The sequence below is a fragment of the Crotalus tigris genome, unplaced genomic scaffold (assembly GCF_016545835.1).
Source record: "Crotalus tigris isolate CLP2741 ecotype Arizona unplaced genomic scaffold, ASM1654583v1 scf7180000017550.10884619, whole genome shotgun sequence".
In the NCBI taxonomy this organism is placed as follows: Eukaryota; Metazoa; Chordata; class Lepidosauria; order Squamata; family Viperidae; genus Crotalus; species Crotalus tigris.
The window spans coordinates 928,232-949,169 of record NW_024096468.1 but is presented as its reverse complement, the minus strand read 5'-3'; the positions used below and the strand labels follow the sequence as shown (position 1 = coordinate 949,169).

Here is a 20,938-nt window from a genome sequence, read left to right as displayed (position 1 = left end):
TTACAGATGACAATATTGCAAAGTTGCAGACAATTCTAAAGAGTTCCCAAACTTTCAACACTTTAAGCTGAAATAAATCTCTAGAGGGAAATTGCATTCTTTCTGGGATCAAAATAAGCTACTCTAAGGCTGAACTACTCTCCTACCAGGATACTGCATTCACTGAAGACAGCCTAAACTAAAGTACTTTCTAGATACTTTAGGAAGAAAAATATTTTGATACTTGCAAATTATGAAAATAGCAGAGATTCAAAATTTGCTTCAGTACTCCTCTACAGAACTGCATTTGTTCCAGAAACAAAGGAGTTAGACTGTCACAATTACTGCCAGCATCATAAAGCAAGATGCCCTGATTCCCAGAGGAGTTTCTTTCATTAAGTATGCACAGTAAATGACCTACTGATGTTTAACTTTCATTGTGTATTATCAATAGCTTTGGTTGCACCATAATAATAGTCCTTTGTATTTCCTTTTTTACTATGACTCAGTTGCTTTAAGAAATAACCAGTAAGATTCATAGTACATCTTCCCCTAATAACATGAGGGAAGTTGAATACTGTACAAACCTGGGGTTGCTTCCTGGGCCGACCTCGTCCTCTCTTCTCTGAAACATCCTTGTCTTGTTTACCAGACAGGGCCTGGCTTGATTTTGCACTGGATTCACTCATCTTCTCTCTTTTAAAAGGACAGATATAAAATGATTCTGTTAATTCTTTTCTTTCAAATGTCTACAGAGGTAGATTTAAAGGTAGATTTTATTCTGGCTACTAGAATATCAAACCTTACAAAAAAGAGTATGAACAATGCAAAGTGCCTTTAAGGCTCTGTCCTCTCCCTATCCAGGGAGAAAATGAAAAGCCCAGTCTACATTTTCAAGAGGTGCTCTTATCCAAGCAAAGAGGAAATGCCCTCTATTTGCCTCAGTAGGGAAAGCTGAATGCTTTGAAAAATGAATCTATTCAGATCAGCACACTCCAAAGGCATCCAAAGGGCCCCCTGTTCTAAATTTGTGTGTGTGTGTGTGTGTGTGTGTGTTTCTGTCTGCTTCACTGCAGTACAACATACAGGCTAACACGAATATCATGAATGACCATTATTAGAAGAGTTGGCTGCACTACTCTGTTATCCTGCCAAGCATGAAACTAAAACACTTCCAATTTTTATTAAAGTCTACATGTTTTACTGAACTAAGAATATCAGTGCTTCTTAGAAGTTAATCAGACTCACTTCACATTTATTGTAGTACCAATAGATTATCATCCAGCTTTTAGAATATTTTTTTACAATTGCTGCCTGATTTAATATGCAAATAGTTATTAGATTCATTCCATGAATTCATTAATTTATCATTGAACTATAGAAGAATAGCCAGAGTTCTGAATGAAAAAAGAGTATGGTTTGTTTTAAATGAAGCTTCAGAGCAAAAAGCATTCCCTGCTATGGAAAAGAGGGCTGTGTTCAGTGGCATTTTTTGTTTTTTAGTAAGCCCTTGTACTTTAAAGTAAGTTCTCTGAAGACTATTTTGAGTCTATGCCTTATAACTATCATGGCACTGCCAGTGATAAAATTACACTGAAGAAAAAATTAATATTCCAGCATTTTGTTCTTTGCATACTCATAATAACCTATATATTGATACTAAGCAATAAGGAAGATGTTTTTCCCACATAATGCAGAAAAAAAATTGATAAACTGAGCAAGAATAAGAATTTAGGAAGATAGTTATTCCACAAAGAATTTGAAAAATAGAAAACATAGGGCAAGTTATTTAAAGCCAAAATAAATGTTGTAAATATATTTTAGAAACTATACAGAAGTGGCCAAAATTGTAGAAACCTTTTGGGAAAAGTGTACATTTGAGGTTTGATGGCTAATAGTACCACTTTCCTTTGGAGTAGTACCATAAACCTATATATCAATGGAAAGATAATTTAATCAACAATGTAATGCAACAACGTTTGTTCAATTATCTGTCTTCTGTGAAAGGTTATAGCCAAATAACCAGAAAAAGGAAGCACAACTTGCTTAGGTTAATATCAGGTAGCTTTCCTTCATCTGATTGTAGCCAATGAGCATGAGTGTTTAGAAAGCCAATCAGGTGTCATCTTGTTTTGGCAATCAACCAGTCAGATCACAGTAGGATTCAGTTACTGATGTCATGTATTGAAGCTGAGAGGAGGACATTTGTCAGTGTGTTATGTGATTTCTATCAAGTTGGTTGGGGTTTTTTGTGTTCTTTCATTTAGTGAGCTTGTAAAACTTAATAAAATTAAAGTAATGGTGCAAAGAGTTGACTAGTCATCCAGAAAGCAATGTAAAATAGTATTATTAAGTGAACAAGGCTATAACTATAAAGAAATTAGAAGAAAAATTGGTGGAAACTTAACCAAAGGTGGCATTTCTAAGTTTTTGAAGAGGTATAAGGAGACTCAGTCACTAGAAAACTATACTGGTAAAGACGGGAAAAGGTGCACAACAGCAAGTGATGATAGAAGAATTAAGAGACTGTACCTACGTGACAGAAGAAAATCATCTGACTGTATATAAGATGAAATGGCGCAATGCAATGTGAAGTTGAGTGCAAGGACTGTTCGGCGCAGACTGCAGGAATTTGGCCTAAAATCTAGAATTCCATGAAAAAAGCCACTTTTATCTCTCAAACAAAGGTTGAAAAGACTAAACTGGACTAAAACCCATGTTACCTGGACAGAAGAACAATGGGGCAGTGTTATTTGGAGTGATGAGACCAAGATCTCCGTTTGGTAGCAATGGCATAAAATAAGGAAGGAGAAGAATCGGAGAAGATCTGCATCCTAATTGCATTGCATGTACCGTGAAACACCCAGTCAGTGTTATGAGCTGGGGTTGTATGACATCAAAAGGTGTGGACAGAATTTGTGTGATTAATGGGAATATAAATGGCCAAAAATACATTAATGAAATACTTGAGCCCAAACTGAAGCCTTCCGCACGTGATCTTTTCCAAGACAATGAAGCATTTATATTTCAACAGGATTCGGCTCCATGTTATGTTGCTGCTGTGTGCAAAACGTGGTTTCAAGATAATCATATTCCACTGCTGGAATGGCTTAGGAATAGTCCAGACCTTAACCCAATTGAAAATCTATGGAGCCGACTAAAGAAACTTGTTAGTCAGAAGCGACCCAGCAATAAAACCCAGTTAATAGAAGCAATCATTCAATCTTGGTTTCACATTATAACAGCTGCAGAACTAAAGGACTTGGTTCACTCCATGGGAAGACATTGTAAGGCCATAATTCATGCTAAAAGTTACCCAATTAAGTATTAACTGACATGGTGATAATTGTTGTATATCTCGTTTTTTCTATGGTGATAACTTTTGTATATCTCATTTTTTTCTACGTGTTTCACTTTTCTTCCTTATAACTGCTATTCCAATATCAAATGCTTCACAAAAGTTATTGCATTAAATTATCTTTCCATTGATATATACTTTTATGGTACTACTCCCCCCAAAAAAGTGGCGTTATTAGCTATCAAACCTCAAATGCACACTTTTTCCAAAAGGTTTCCACAATTTTGGCCACTACTGTAAGGTCTTCTGCAAAACAAAATTTAAATATTATTATATAAAGGTTATTAAGGGCAATTGACAGGAAAAGTGCATTACATTGACTAAGATATCCTATTTAAATTAGGACTAAGCCAATCATTCCCAATTTAAAGGCATCAAATGGGTTTAGGTCTTTATGGCACATCAGGTTGAGAAAAAAAGGGCCTAAATACTTTTTTTTCTTGAAGGCCAAACCCATATCAATTGTGCTGCTATCACTATGACAACAGTACTTTCTCTGAGTGGGGCAAGAATGATGGTAGCTCTGTCTGAATATCTGAAATGTCATATGGGAGGGACGTTAAACCTTATTCATATAGCACTACTTCAATCAAAACCTTTGCTTTAAGATAAAGATGAGAATGTCAACGTGCCACCTCATATAATTTTGTATTGCTCTGCCCCTTAGCTACTTTTCCAATCACACATAACAATATCCTACTTCTTCCTGAATCTTGTATGTCTGCAACTTGACAACTGTCCGAATCTATCAGAAACAGGGCCTTAAAAGGGTAGACTACCTGCTGAGCTGTTTCCATGGTGACTCCTATGACGAGGGGGAGTCATTAGACAGCAACTCCTCCACAATAAATACCAATGTATCAGCTTGAAATGCAGGGCACCACCTTGTCCCCAGTTCCAAAAGATTCACATTGACCATGTTTGACTAAACCATTTGACTAAAGTTAGGTGCCTTTGGGCAACCACAGCATATCATCCAACCACAGATTGTCTTTGTTGACCCCTGAATAGAAAAGAGAAGACCTCAACTTTTCTGTGCATTCCAAATACAGAGAAGTTCACTGAAATGCTGGCTTGTAGATTCTTTCTTCTAGCTGTTAGCAGAAACTGACAGCATCTTGTCAGAAAACCCATAAAGGATTTTGACTAAAAAGAGCCAGGGCTGTTTAAATATGATAAAGATTTATCAAGGCTCCAGATATGGTTGAGATCAGTATGTACTGTCTCAATGAATGAATCTTTCTCTCTCCCCCCCCCCCACTTGAATGTCTAATATAACATATAACAAAACCAAATCAATGTCTTAATGCCTTTGGATACCAGAATATTTCCTCTTCACATTAATTTAGAATTTTGTTTGCATCCATGTCCATGCAAACATGTTCCTTGGTGTCTGCCAGGCTATCTTCCTGCCTTCAAAGTTTGCTTAGACATCCTTAAATAAAAATACAGAAAAATATGGATTCTATAAAAACCTCCTCCTCTTCAATGACAATAATATTTTGGACCCCCCTATAGATTATATATTGATTCTTAAAAACAAAAAACCTGCCATAAAAAATATGCTGAAGTGGCAGACAGTGTATTATGGGGATTAGTGAGCAGCAACTTCACCAACTGTCCTTTTGGCAATGGGTATTCTGGTGACCAGCTAATTCCACCATGTACATTGACTGCCTTCCCATCCCATGACAGATATTTTCTTAGCATTGCCACAATATGCATGTAATTTCCAAATGTGGCCAGAGATCCAAAAATGTCCCTTCCTCTTTTCTTACGTACACCATTAGAAGCTTAGTCTGCGGCACTGACAATACGAGATAGAAACTTTCCATAAGCAAAGATCTGAAGAATACAGTTCATGGGATTGAGCATTTTTAAGATAATCAGAATAGTTGATAAAGCTTTATTGTTTATAAATATTGCCAGTAGCAAAAGCTCATTTCTATCCTTATTTCTAAATATAAAGCATAGTTTAAAGGCTCCATATTTTTTAGATTACAATATTATCTAAATAATTTTTCTTCAAAACATATAAATTCAAAAGTTGAGAAAAGCTCACTTTTTCTAACAAAAAAACTCAGCCAAGAAAACAAAATTATGAGAGTTTTTATAGGATGACCAAAGGAGATTTTTTTGAACTTGGAATCAACTGCCTGCAGAATGTAGATATTTCTAGGAACATGGTTTAAAAATATATACCCAGATAGATTTATGAACTTTGAACACAGAGAGGTACTAGTCTTTTTTTTTCTTTTTTTCCTTTTTTTTTTTTTTTACAAAATTTGACTCATACTCAATTGTGGAAGTGACTCAACTTTTTTTTTTTAAAAAAAGGAGCTAGACACATATAAATAATATTTAGAAATGCTTATTGTAGAGTTGAATTTACTGAATTTAGTATGGATTTACTTTGGAATAAATTTATTAAGGAATGAATTATAAATAGTCTTTAAGGAACTGCTATGAAATTATGGTCCCTGTTGCCATAGGTTTCAGTGAGAATTAAAGGTGGCCAACTTTTTAAAATCTTGGTATCAACCCTGCTCTTTCTACACTGAGGCTACATGAAGCATGTTCAGTAATATTGTAATATCACTGGAAAGTGCAGCGCCAGAATTTTCAAACCCATGTTTGAGGGTTTAGTGGGGTCAAAATAGAAAAAGAAAAAAAAGTTTTTCGTCCCTTAAATCAATCAAAATGAAAAAGAGGGGAAAAATAGCCCCATTCAATTTGGGATTGCAAAGAGGTGATGAGAAAGATGCATGCAGCCAATAAGTTCCTTATATGTGAAATAGATAAATAGATCTACTCACCTAAGATTAAAAAGCCACCATCACAAACCACATTCTGAAGCCATCAATACATCTTCACATAAATATATACAGTATCTATTACATTATTCCCTTTTGTGGTAGAATAAAATTATGCAAAAGAAGGAACAAGCAAAGTAAATTAAATTAACATGAAACAGAAAAAAGCCTAGCTAAAATTATGTTACACTAACACTATTCATTATACTCAACATACTTTCCTACCCTTGAAAACCACCCCTGCCTCTCCCATACACTGATTCATATATTGCTTTTTGTACTTCAGCCCTCATCAGCTCCACCCAACCATAACTTTCTTGGTCTTCCCCTTCCTCTCAAGTCATTTGTTTGTTCTTCATATATTTGTTTTGTAATTCAATCTTCATTTACTCTCTGCATGTCTAAACTACTTCAGTGTATTTTTTTTTCATATTGGTCACTCACTTTTGAATTCAATACAGTCATCCATCACTCATTCATTTTTGACTCCATCTCTTTTTGATGTAGCCACACTTAAGTATCCTATTCCCACTGCATTCAAGTGATTGTTATGTTCCTCTTCACATATCCAGCTCTCGCTTCCATACAGCTAAATGGGCAAAAGCATACTATTATTCACAGTTGTTTTTGCTTTTTGGCAAACATTCATTCTTCACCATAGATCAAATGCAACCTACTACCTTTCTATTACATGTTTTAAGATTTGTCCATATCCCAATTTTCAATAAATATTTTAACATGATATACAACATCAAGTTACTATTTTTTGCCATGTAACTTACAATCATTCATCCTATTTTCTCTGTAAAAAAGTACTTTTATATTTAAAACATTAATTTTCAGATCAAAACTCCTCAATGCATGTGCACTGTACAATTTAGCACTTGCTACAAATCAGTTTCTCAGCCAACAAGGCATTTTCTACATACAAAGTATACAAATTCACATGCTCAACCAACATATCTTTAACATCACCACAAACATATTAAATAATGAGACATTCTTACCACTTGCATAATGCTGAAATGCTGATTAAGCATTTTATTTATTTTCACACAGATTTTACTTCAACTGTATAATGTTTATTGCATTTGGCAACCAACTTTCAACATACTCTTGCAAAATATCCCATAGCTCAAGCTTATTTTCTTAATCATAGGTTTTCTCCAAATAAACTTGTATATTTTTTCTTCTTCAATAATATGTTGAAGAATAAAGATGAGCTGCATATCTCTTGTCCAGCATGTAACTGCACTATATTCTTCTCTTCCTTGAATCAAAATTCTGTGAAAAATGTTCCTAGGCCTATATAACACCTAATTCTCCTTGCAGCATCTTTTTCTGTGGGAGAACATAATGGAAGTCTTCCAGATATCAGGCATAGGTGCTGGCTTCACATATGTTAACCACATCCATATTTTAATATTTCTTTAGTGATACCAGTTATTACTACAATCTTCTCAGTTTCAGATTCTCACAGCATTTATTTCCATTTCATTAGTGTTTTCTTGGACACTAAGAACATTTCAACTCCAATCTTAAATATCTATCTCTCAAATATTCTTTCTAAGACATACGCCTTGAGTTTCATCCCAGCAGTCATTCTATTTCAGTGGCCTCTTTCACTTCTTTTTTTCTTTTATCCATTTCTCCCATTAGTCTTTGACATTATCAAGAAATGGTCGCCCAACATTCAGAAGATCAGGGTTTTGTATATTTTGCTCAATTTTCATTATAAATAATCAAACCAGTCATATTTTTAGATTTGTATTCCTTTGCAATTTGTATGAATAAACTTAAATCGCAAATTCAAAGCAGACCTTTTTCTAAGCAAATACTCAGTATACAACATTATTCCTGAGTCCCTGGATGGCCTAATCACTTTTTCTGTACTCTCATCTCATTCCCACTCATTCATATTATCTAGCAGAACAATTTGTTCTACTAAGGTTGTATTTCATTCAGTATGTTATATTTCTCCAACTTCACCTCTAGTTTTTCTATTCTCCAGCACTGGAGATGGAGAATCCACCAATGGGTTTAGACTGTATTCCTGCCCAATCAGATCAAGTCAGCCAAAGTTGCCACGCCCGTCCTGGACCATAGAGATCCCAGTCTTGACTTGATCTTGCCCATGGAGAGATGTGCAAGTTTGGTTCTTAGGCAGGTACAGTCTCCATTGGTGGATTTTCCTTTTTCCCAGTAGCTGAGAGATTGTAGTGAGATAATTGGATTTATTCCCTTTTCAAATTGGATTAGCATTACCAAATTCTAATACTTCCCCAGGAATTTGGAGATATCTCTCAATTCCTCCATTGAGGGGCTATCAAGCCCTTGCTAAAGAAGGGGCTCCTTCCTCCCCCCCCATTCAAAAAGAGGTTAAACTCTCTGCTTACTGAACTGCTTGTGGCTAACGGCTGTTAGCCCAGCCAGTTGAGATCGATTCTTGCGAATGGAGATTGCGGCTGCAGCTCCGCTGAACAGTTCAGACCCAGGACACCCCCGAGACTTCCCAGCTCGTTCAGGAGCCGCTGGTGCTTTGCGGGCCAATCCGGACCCATAGAGCAATTTTGGACCATTCTTTTCCAACTGTGGTTCACTGATCGTCGGATTGTCGACAGAAGGGGGTGCGCACGCAAGTGAGCAGCGTGGATCAGCTGGCCGGCAGCTGCTGGTGAGTCCGAAACCGGGGTCGTTTTCCGATTCTCTCCCTTGTGAACGGTGATCCTTCTACGGGCCCCGGGCAGGCATCACCCCCAGGAGTCAGTCCCCACACGCGGCTGCCATTTTGGAACCGTGCAGCGTACACGCGGCTGCCATTTTGGGACTGTGTGGCCTAAATAGGCCCAACGGGCGCAGGCTTAAGTGGAAGAGGATCCTTCCTGTTTACCGCGGGGGAGGGCTATCTGGGGTGAGGGCTCTCGCTGGGGGAGGTGGTCCTCAAGGAAGGCTATCAGACCCGACCCACTGCAGGCTGACTGGGCGACTTTATAGACGGTCGCCATCTTGAATACAGGTTGAGACCTACTTTCAGAGAAGGGCCTTAGGCCTCCCTAGGCATTCTCCTTTCATAACAGTCACAGGCTTTCCTTTCCAACTGTGACCTGACTAGATTGGTGACACATCCAAGCTTCCCTGGGTTCCCCCCTTTTCAGGCCCTGGTGTCTCCTCGCCCCCATTCTGTCAACATTTACACAATTGGCTCCATCCGGATTCCAGGCACCCCCTGTAGTGTGTCTGTCCTTATCTGGATAACAACTGCTTGGATTCCAGGCGCCCCCAGTCATGTGCCTGTCCTTATCCACAGCATTCCAGGCCGGATTCCAGACACCCCCAGCAGTGTGTCTGTCCTTATCCGTGCACAGCCATTGTTGGATTCAGGCGTCCCCAGAAATGCGCCTGTTCTTATCCACGCAGAGGCTGTATCTGGGTTCCAGGCGTCCCCTGTAGTATGTCTGTCCTTACCCAGTGTGTATACTCTCCAGATACCAGGGCCCCCCTACCGTGTTCCTGTGCTATCGGAGAATGGAGGAATCTACCCTTTCCTCGAAAGGAGCCTTGCCATCCTCATCAGGTCTACCTAGTCCGGAAGGCATTGATAAGATGGCGGCCACTAAGGCCAGGTCTACCACAAAATCTTTCAGGAAGACAGACAAACAGGCCAGCAGGAGACACCAAGCCCTAGAAAAGGAGTTCTCCAAGGCGCAGAAAAGGGCCAGGTTGGAAACAACTCAGACCGGACGGTTAGCCCCGGACTTATCCTTGGGGGCTCCAACCTCCCCTCTGGGGATCTGGTCAACGGGGGAATTTTTACATTCCCCTGCGCAGTGCGGGACAGGTGAGTTTCCTTCCTTTACCCAATCCTCTACTGCACGGGTGTCTCAGGGGGCTCCCGAGGCCACATTCACCCCTACTGCGGCAGGGCTACGCCCTAGCGAGCTGGTCCTTTCCCTATGGAGGACCGCCTAGCCTTACTGATCGCACAAGCAGTAGACCGAGCCCTTGATGCTAGGGCTCAGGCTCCCAGGCCAGGGACGGCCATGCCCCGTCCTGTTCAACAGCAGGGGGCGGAGACCTGTCATTATCCCTCTTCTCCATCGGGGTCATCAGTTTCCAAGGATTCTTACCTCGACCAACCCACCACAGAGCAGGAGGTTCAAATGTCTGAAGAGGAAGACATTCCACCTGAGGTGCCTTCATTCAGCGGTCTCTTTAACCCCTCATTCTTTGTTATCCTACTATATAAGGCTACATCCACAGCTCATCTCAGACTGGGGACCTCAACAGAATCGGTTCCCGTTCTCCCAGTCGCGGACGCTGACCCGAACTTCGTCGAACCGGTAGCGGCTCAACACCACATTCCCTGTCCCTCTTTATTCTTGAATACGATCCGGAAACAATGGACTTCCCTGGCTTCTCTTCCCCTCCCAGGTAACACTGACAAGAGGCTGTACAATGTAGCCAAATATCTGGAGGAGGCTTTGAAGGTACCGACAGTGGACAAGCTCTTAGGGCCCCTAGTATTTTTCTGAGGCCCTTAAGGCCGAGGACCGCAAATGCGAGTCCACCTACCGCAGAACACACCAAGCGGCTGCATGGGCAATCAGGGCCGCAACCTCCACCTCCTTTTTCAACAGAGCCGCACTCAGCTGGCTCCGACAACTGCAAACGTGGGTTCCAGCGGAGGATGTCCGAACACACCAGGACCTTAGTAAGATGGTAGCGGCCACGGAGTATGCGTCAGGCGCAACACTCCAGGCTGCCAGATTTTCGGCCAGAGCCATAGTGTCCAGTATCACTGGTTGGCGCATGCTTTGGCTGAAACATTGGCAAGCCGATACTAAGTCTAAATGGAAGCTGGCAGCCGCTCCATATCAGGGAGGCAAGCTATTTGGGGAAGTGTTGAATCCTTACTTAATGGAAAACAAGGACAAACGCAAGGTCCTTAATCACCTCCTTAAAAGACCGGACAAACGCTCCGGTTACTATTCAAGGAGACAGTCCTTTCTTGCAGGTGCTAGATTCGATTACACCCAGCCATCACAACCCTTTCAGGCCAGACAAGATAGGCAGGAGAGACAGGCTGATAGACAAGACCCTAGACCCAGGCAACAAGCGCAGGGCAAGTGGCCCTTTCGAGGGAACAGCAGGCCATTCCGCCGTTCCAGATGACTCCCCATCAGTACCTCCCATAGGGGGCAGACTCTCCCTGTTTGCCCACCAGTGGGAAGCCACCACCACAGACGCATGGGTGATCAGCACCGTCCGTCACGGTCTTTCCCTGGAATTTGTCTCCAACCCCCCAAATCGGTTCCTCTCTTGTCCATACCCCCGGAACCGAACAAAGAAAAGATTCATGGACGAAGCCGTTCAACATTTATTGCACATACGGGCCATAGAACCAGTATCACTGGACCAGAGAGGTCAGGGATTTTACTCCATCCTTTTCGTCGTCCCCAAGGCATCAGGGGGATGGAGAGCCATCCTAGATCTCAAAGGCTTGAATTTCCATCTGGCATATCACAAATTCAAGATGCAAATGCTCCGTTCCATCTTGGGAAGTGTAAGAAAAGGGGACCTCTTGACGTCTATCGACCTCATGGAGGCGTACCTTCATATCCCTATGTCTCTGGTCCACCGCCGGTTCCTATGGTTCGCATACAAGGGACGCCTCTTCCAATACAGGGCGCTCCCATTCGGCCTATCATCGGCTCCCAGGGTGTTCACCAAGATTCTGGCAGTTCTGGCAGCTCATTTAAGGATGATACCAGTCAGAGTCCAATGTTATCTGGGCGACATATTAATCCAGTCGTCGTCCACCAGCCCGCCCTGTCGGACCTCAAACTGGTGGTAAAACTACTCCAGGATCACAGATTCTCGGTAAACTTTCCAAGAGTCACTTGGTCCCCACAACAAGACTGTTACATCTCGGGGCCATCATAGACACAGTGGAGTGCCGGGTATACCTATCTCAAGAACGCCGGAACAGCATAAGGGAGTCAGTTCTCCAATTACGCCGGTGCCGGTCAGTAATGTTGGCCAGTCTTTCCCAATTGTTAGGGAAGATGATCTTGGCCATAGCAATCATTCCGTGGTCCAGACTCCACTCCCGGGAACTGCAATGGTTCATGCTCCCCTTCCAGAGGTAGAACCTCAGTGCATTCCAACAAAGGGTAAGACTCCCACAACGGGTGCTGGGTTCCCTCGCGTGGTGGCTGTCTCCAGCCATGCTCAGAGGGTCATGCTTCAAAGAGCCGGACAGGTTAGTACTCACGACCGATACCAGTCTGTTCGGCTGGGGAGCACACCTCCGGTCTCAGTGGACACAGGGCCGTTGGTCCATATCGGATCTCCGGCACAACATAAACTGGCTCGAACTACAAGCCATCCACCTAGCCCTACGGCACTTCCGCAACTTAGTGGCATGGCAGCACATACTGGTCCTCACGGACAATGTGGCAGCCAAGGCTCACGTAAATCGCCAAGGGGGTACCCGCTCTCGGACTCTATTGTCCAAGTCTCTCTTACTGGGATCCTGGGCAGAACAAAACCTGGCCTCCGTCAAGGCCGATCATATTTCAGGGGAAGCGAACACTCAGGCCGATCTTCTGAGCAGGACAACGGTAGATCACTCGGAATGGTGTCTCCATCCGAGGGTCTTCAAAGAAATTTGTCACCGCTTTGGTCTCCCACTTGTGGACCTCTTCACGTCACCGCAATGCCAGCTGACTCGCTTCTTCTCCTGGTTCCCATCCGCAGAGGCAAAACAGACGGATGCTCTTTGGAGCCCATGGCCTCAGGGCCTGCTTTACGCCTTTCCCCCTCTGCTTCTCCTCCCGGCGGTAATACGCAAACTTCTTCGGGAGTGAGCAGAAATACTCCTGGTGGCCCCGTATTGGCCAAGGAGACCTTGGTTTGCCGATCTGAGGAGCCTTTCCCTCACGGACCCTTGGCGGATTCCTCATTCAGCCAAGGGGTTATTCTCCATCCGGTACAGTTAGCCGTCTGTCACTTGAGTGCTCAATCTTAACAAGGGACCTTTGCTCGCAAGGGGTCATCACTGTAATTCAGGCCTCCCGCTGTCCTTCCACGAATCGAATATACAAGGCCAAGTGGAAGAATTTTCAATCATGGTGCTCCGGCCGGCATTTGTCCATCAAGGAACTTAAGATTCCCAACATCTTGGACTACTTGTTCGATGGCCTGGAGAGGGGCTTGGCCCCAAACACATTGCGTAGGCAGATCGCTGCTCTTTCCACGGTCCTCACTTGTAACTCTGTGGAGTCATTGGGTCATCACCCTTTACTTCGTTCATTCCTTAAAGGGGCTGCAAACACCAGACCTCCCACTGTGCACAGGTATCCTTCGTGGGAACTACCACGGGTCCTACGGGCGCTTACCAAGGCACCCTTTGAGCTCCTAAAGACATGCGACGTCCACTACCTGTCCCACAAGGTGGCATTCTTGGTGGCAATCACGTCGGCACGACGTATCTCTGAACTGGCGGCGCTCTCAATCCGGGATGACCTGTGTGTGTTCCACAGGGATCGAGTGGTCCTTCGACTCGACCCTACCTTCAACCTGAAGGTCAATACCTTATTTCATAGATCACAGGAGATAGTGCTGCCGGATTTTTGTCCAGATCCATTGCACGCCCTGGAACAATGGCATACCTTGGATGTCCGTAAGCTCTTCGGTACTATATTTCATGGACAGCAAAATTCCGCTATTCAGAAGCCCTCTTTATATCCTTCCACTCTTCCTCCAGGCGTCGGAAGGGTTCCTCTTCCACCATTGGTATGTGGATTAGAGCATGCATCGCCGGGGCATATCAGGCTGAGTCATTGCCAGTTCCTAGACGGGTTACAGCACACTCCACACAGAGTGCAGCTACTTCTGCAGCATGGACCACTCAAGCTTCCATTGAGGAAGTCTGCAGAGTGGCCACATGGGCTTCGCCATCTCCTTTCATTCGGCACTATAAAATCGATAGATTTTCCTCTGCAGAGGCCTCCTTTGGTAGGAGGGTTCTTCAGCAGGTTGTACATCAAAGTGCCACACTGGACCAGTCTACCCCCCACCCTCAGGGACAGTAGGCTTTGGTATGTCCCATTGGTGGATTCTCCATCTCCAGTGCTGGAGAAGGGGTGTTGTCTTACCTGAACGCCTTTTCTCAGCACGGAGATGGAGAATCCACACCCGCCCTCTTAGGTCATCTAGGCCTAGGGTTAGTTAGTTTTGTGAGCCACAACATCTTGCTGTCAGTCAATGGCGTCGCTTGCGTCAAGACTGGGATCTCTATGGTCCAGGATGGGCGTGGGAACTTTGGCCTACTTGATCTGACTGGGCAGGAATACAGTCTTAAACTCATTGGTGGATTCTCCATCTCCGTGCTGAGAAAAGGCATTCAGGTAAGACAACGCCCCTTCTCCCTCACATATAGCATTCCCTGCTGCAGACAAGACGTTGGGCAAAACCAGTCTTACTCCTCATGAGTAAGCAAGAGGAAGAAAAGCTAGGATCTCAATTCTAGAAACTATCTTGAAAGCATACTGTTGCCTTCACCCCACAAACTAGAAAATATATTAATGTACTACTGGTAATACTCAATTCAGGATATACCAACATAATCAATATCGGACCAACAAAATGCAAAAGGCTGTTAATTTCACAGAGCTGGTACTACCTGGAAAACTCTCATGTACAATGACTGATGATGTAAAAGCAATCATACTCACCAAGTTATTAACAAAACGTGAAATCCATACTGAGGCAATATTTTTATCAATCCAAATTTTAATTCAAATTTCCATCAGACCAAAAATACAATGATAGAATGAAAAACTGTACATAGTATCATCAGAAAATCATATTGTTGAGTTGGGAAGTCAGTAAATAAATCATCATCTACTAGTAGGAATGAATTTCCAGTTTTAGATTCTCTTCATGTCTAGAAGGAGACAATTATTAAAACTGAAAATGTAGGAATGGTATCTTCTATATATGAGATGCATAGTCACACACACACAGACAGAGGGAGGGAGGGAGTGAGAGAAATAGATGTCAAGAGAACAGGAAAAGAACTTAAAATAACACAAATTATGAGATCTTACAAACAGGATGCAAAAGCAATTCATTGGTGAAAATACCTAAGGTGATAGCTTTATTATGCTGTCAACCTCTTTTTGGAGTTATGATTATAAACTAGGCTTCTTCCTCATCTGGGGCCATCCAGATGTGTAACTTCAGACAGCTTGCCTAGGAATGACAGAAACTGCAGTTTAATATCTTTAGAAGGCACTAGCTTGAGGAAGATTGACATATGGATTGAAGATTATAGTTATAATAAGGAGGTGATAAGCCGCCTGGGAAAGCCAAGGGAAATCATCAAAACAATTAAAAAATGAAAATTAGAATATTTCGGACACATGATGCGACACCCAGAAAAATACGGCATACTCCATTTAATCCTCCAGGGAAAGATTGAAGGCAAACGAGGTCCAGGCAGAAGAAGAACATCATGGCTTCAAAATCTAAGGGACTGGTTTGGACAAAACTCAGCAGCACTTTTTTGTACGGCTGCTGATAAAAACAGGATTGCCAACATGATCGTCAATGTCCGATAATGGATATGGCACAAGAAGAAGTTATAATTATAGTGCATTTATGCTTTGCAATGTATATGCATTGAAACCATACTTATATCATTGAAACTCAGAAATAGCTTGGCCTGTAGCTCTTCTACTCTTACAGATTATGCTTTATAGAAGTAGTCTTTCACTTACGACCACAATGGAGCCCAAAATTTCTGTTGCTAAGCAAGACAATTGTTAAAAGAATCATGTGGTCATTAAGGAAATCTGGCTCCCCCCACTGACTTTGCTTATTGGAAGCTGACTGGAAAGGTTGTAAATGGTGATCACACAACCCTGGAACAGTGCAACTATCATCTATGCCAGATGTCAAGTGCACAATTTCCAATCACATGACCATGGGGATGCTGCAATGGTCATAAGTGTAAAAACTGGTTGTAAGTCACTTTTTTCACTAATTATAACTTCAAACCATCACTAAACTAATGGTTAAGTTGGATATTATTACTACTTGTAATAATATCAGAATTATACTAGGTTCCAAAACAATAACAAGGGTATATATGTAATTATCAAATCAAATAAACTGAGTAAAAACTACTTGCAGCAAGAATAGTATTCATATAAATCCTTGATATTGCATCTGAAAATCTATCAGATGACAGTGAAACCATGGATCCTGTTTTTTTGGATTTCATTGGACTTCCAGTGCAACATACCAGATTTGCATCCCTCCAAATAACAGACAAGTCTTTAGCATTCAAAGTCTATGTGATTAATATAAATTTACATCATTTGCAACAGATGATGTAAATTTGGATTTAACAAACATCTGGATATACACATACTCTATTCTCCTCAATTGTCTGCTAAAACCAACATTTCTGGGTGAAAACGGAAAGTTTATTTTATTAGTTTTTTATCCTGCCTTTCATACTTTGTAAGTAACTCAAGGCAGGAAATTCTTCCTCCATTTTCCCCATACCACCCCTCTGTGGGCTATGGGACAGTGATTGGCTCAAAGCCACTCAACAGGCTTCTGCTTAAGACAGAACCAGAACTGACAGTATCCTGGTTACTAGATGAGCACCTTAACCACTACAGCAAACTGTCTCTAACTAATGTCAAAAAATTTCATTTAGGCAATGATCCATCTAAAATTGGACTACAACTTTTAGATCACAGAGAGACTATGTAACTTATTATCACAGCAGTTTGATCAATGAAAGTCAATTGGATGATCATAAATTGTTGCATACCTAATAGATAATTCTTAGATTTATAATAGCAATTCCCAGTTTGGAAAAGGTATCTACTAACAGTTATCATTAGAATCACATGGAAAACACAACAAATCAAACTTCTGTATTTTACACAGACCATTATTACAAGGTTGTCTTCCACTTCTTTTAGGAATTTTCCATTTTCCTTGAGCTGTTAGGTCATTTGTTTAATCCAATGATTATGATTACACAGTACATCAAGCCATGGCTTGTTTTAAACAGGATTTATAGAACAGGCTAGATCTGTTCATCAAGTCATCTGATTTATACAACATGTTAAATAATGGTTTATGATTTGTGACAAAATGCCAAAACAAACATGGCAATAATGTATAAACTAATATACCAGTATTATTCTCTCCCCTTTCTCAAATCTCAGATTTTCTGGAGACGATGAATTTTGCTGAGGCTATAAATACTTAAGGGCAACTTACATCCTTTGCAGGTACTTGCTACCACTGAATACTCTCTTGCTTCTGCTGATGGAGAATGCAATGAAGGGCAAGAAACATCCCCACTCACTTCCCTTTTACAGGTAGGCCTTGACTTACGACCACAAATGAGTCCCAAATTTATGTTCCTAAGTGAAAAATTTGTTAAGTAGTTCTGTCCCATTTTATGACTTTTCTTGCCATATTTATTAAGTGAATCACTGCAATTGTTAAATTAGTAATATAGTTGTTAGGTGAATTTGGTTTCCCCATTGACTTTGCTTTTCAGAAAGTCACAAAAGGTGATCACATGATCTTGGAATACAGCAACAGTCATAAATATGAATTAGTTATCAAGCATCTGAATGTAAATCACATAACCATGGGGGATGCTGCACCGGTCATAATTGTGAAAAATGACTTTTTTCAGTGTCAGTCAGGGTCCTGACAGTAAATTTGGTCACTAACTGAACTGTTGTAAGTTGAGGACTATCTGTACTGTCCAAATCAACAAACAATTGATTCAGATTTTGGAAAGTCTTATACCAACATGGAGAAACCAAGAAAACCAACACTATGCTACAATGAAAGTCAATCTCCAGTTTCAAATGAATGCAGGAAAGTGTAAATCATCCTGTTTCTACATCCTAAAATAGTGAATGCAGAGAAGACTGGGAAGACTGAGAATCCATGGATATGTTTCTCTGGATGGAAAAAAAGGAAAATGCTTTTAAAAGTACTGGCTGAAGAAATGCTTATACAGCACCCTCCATCACTACATATTATTCTAGACAGCTAGTAGGGCCAGAGAGATCACCCATTCCACAAAATGAAGTTGAATGCCAGCAGTCACAACCTGTCACCCTTAGAAACAGCAATCTTTGGGGTTATTTTTCTCCTCAAATACAGTTATCTGCCAATTCCCCTTCCAGGTTCCCACACCCTGCTTGCGCCACAACTGTTTGCTTCTCTCTGATTAATAACAAATTAAATTTTGAAAGACAACAGGTTGCTCAATCGAAAATGGCTGGCCTAAATCCAAGCAGCACAGTATCCTCCCAGGAGCTGGGGCACCTTTCTGGGCAAAGGATTGGGTTTGCTTACAATATGCTGGAGGCAAAAACATAAATACCAAATCACAAATTTTAAGAGCCTGTTTGAAAATAGGGCTGGCTTTGGAGATTCCTTAATGGAGCATTCCAGGGGGATTCTTTTGAAGCCCCAGAAGATGGGCTATTAAAACAGCCAGCCCCACTTGAAGTGCACATAATAAAAGAAAGAGATAAGGAAGGCTGGAGGGCCACACAGGAAGGTTAACAGAACTGGAAACTTTTGAAGAGCTGTCCTGCAGGGCACAAATGTTCAGTCCCACAAAGCCTTGATGGGGGGGGGGGGGAGTATTATCCTCTTTGTGAAGAGGAAAAATGATAAATTACATTTTTTGAAGTTAGCAAGAAGCTTTTTATACAACAGAACACTGATGGAGAAAGTTACACAGTCCCCCATCTCTTCCTTTTCCACTAAAACCAACTTTTTTGATCAGTAGAAAAAAGGAAATTGGATAAACTCTCTCTTCCAAGCACTAGTTAATAACACTCAGGTACTTCAAGACACTTCTCCAATTGCTAAAAACCCAATTCTACCAACATCAGTTAGCCAAGTATTAATAATAAGCTAGCTAGGTGCACTACTTTCAATTCTGAACAAATTTTTTATTTAAGTTCTCCAATATTTTCCAATTGAGCAATTCACTAAATCGAGACTGGGAGCCAGAGCCTTTAATGAAAAAACACAAACATTTGAAATCAGTAGTAGCAGCTCACTGAAACTAAATATACTTATGGGGGCAGTAGTGTGGGCCCCCCAACAACAGCCAAAGCCTTTGCTCAAAAATGTAAGCCAAAAACGATACACAGGCTAATGAATAAAGCAAATCCGTCTAACAGAAAATCTAGTCAAATTTACCAATCATTTCAACACCTGAAAAGCGATTATACCAATTTCCTTTAAAAGAAAACGAAAGCTCTAGCATCTTCCTCTTTAAAAGAGCGGAAGGGGGTGTTTCTAGAAAGCCTAATGCACCTGCTATTTGCACGCACACACAAACACAAATTTTTTTCCAGATCTGCATGTCTATTGGAAGAAATACACTGGAAAAATTAATAAGTGGACGAAAGTAGTGTCGCGCGATTTAAAAATGAACACAGCCCCAGCGTGCATGTATTTGTAGGGATCTCGAGAAAGGGGGGGGGGAGGAGGGAAGCCTGAAATACCAGCCGCCAGAGCTCCAATGTTACGGGAGTCTCGCAGATAGGAGCAAGTTGCAATAAGCAATGCAGTTCACTACCTACTCTCTTCCGACGTTAAAAATAAAAATAAAGGGAGACAAGAAAAGGAGTTCTAACCATCGGACCCCTGATCTGTAGAAATATGTCTATCAATTTTCCCACCCTGAATAAAATCCGGATCAAGTGCATTAGAATTTAACATTAAAGGCGAAGTGCTTGAGAAAAAACATACCCACTTTAGCTACAAATTACAAGGCCATTCCGCCTTCCCCAGTCCAGTGGCTTAAGACCTCCCTTCCTCACATATAACCCTTCTTTTCTTACTTGCATGCACGCTGAGAATAAAAGGCTGGAGAATATTTTATTCCGCATGCTTTACTTGCTTCCTATTGTAAATTCAGAGCACAGATACATTTTTTACAAACTGAAATGACTTTGCAAAATCCGTTTCTAAATTCTGCAAATGTAAAATAAAATTAACGCAACTTTTTTTTTTTTTTAGAAATCACCAACTTACAATTATTCTTATTCGCGAATCTGTATACGTTTTTCCTTGTGTGTTGTAGTGAAATAGAAATAATCCCCCCTTCTGGTTGCTGATGGTTGCAATTGCAGATCTGAAGCAGAAGGCAGGGAGACTTGCAGTGGAAAAAAAAAAGAGAAACAGCGTACAAGCAGACAGGCCCCCTCTTATTTATATAAATTTTTTTAAAATGTTCCAGGAGGAAGGAAGCTGGGTCAAAATCATTTGCAGAATTAAAAAAGTAAGAGGAGAAAAAAAGCCTCCTCTAAATCTTACTGGAGAGAATCCAGAAGCTAAAAATAGCAAAATCACACTTCAAATTAAATAAGGGCAGGCTGACTGGCTAAGGGGAGCTTAGCCCTTCCAGTGGAAGAGAGAAAGAGGGGGAGGGAGGGTAAAGGGGAAGGAGGCGGAGTCAGTCGGCGTCTGCATCATCACCTGTGGGTGGAGGAAATATAAAAGAAAGCAGCAAGGGTGATTTTAAAAGGCTGCTTAGAGGGCTCGGGGAAAAAAAAAAGTGGCGGCTGCGCCGAACTGCGAAGAACAAAAGGAAAACAACGGCGGGAGCGCTACTGCTGCTCCCTTTTCCCTCGCGCCAAAAGATGAGGAAGGAATGGGAGGGAACGCTTTGCAAAACTTTAAAAAAAACATCACTACCCGCTTGTTTTGT

General features: G+C 41.4%; 1 protein-coding gene across 1 annotated transcript in view; it reads right to left on the bottom strand.

The window, feature by feature from the left end:
• HMGA1 (high mobility group AT-hook 1) overlaps window positions 1-20,665 on the bottom strand; it is a 35,296-nt gene extending 14,631 nt beyond the window's left edge. The window contains exons 1-2 of the mRNA XM_039338865.1: window positions 20,263-20,665; window positions 567-675 (exon numbers count right to left, since the gene is read on the bottom strand). Of these exons, the coding sequence (XP_039194799.1) occupies window positions 567-668 (102 nt within the window). The 5' untranslated portion in view covers window positions 669-675; window positions 20,263-20,665. The remainder of the gene's footprint in view (window positions 1-566; window positions 676-20,262) is intronic.
• Between the last annotated feature and the right edge of the window lie 273 nt (window positions 20,666-20,938).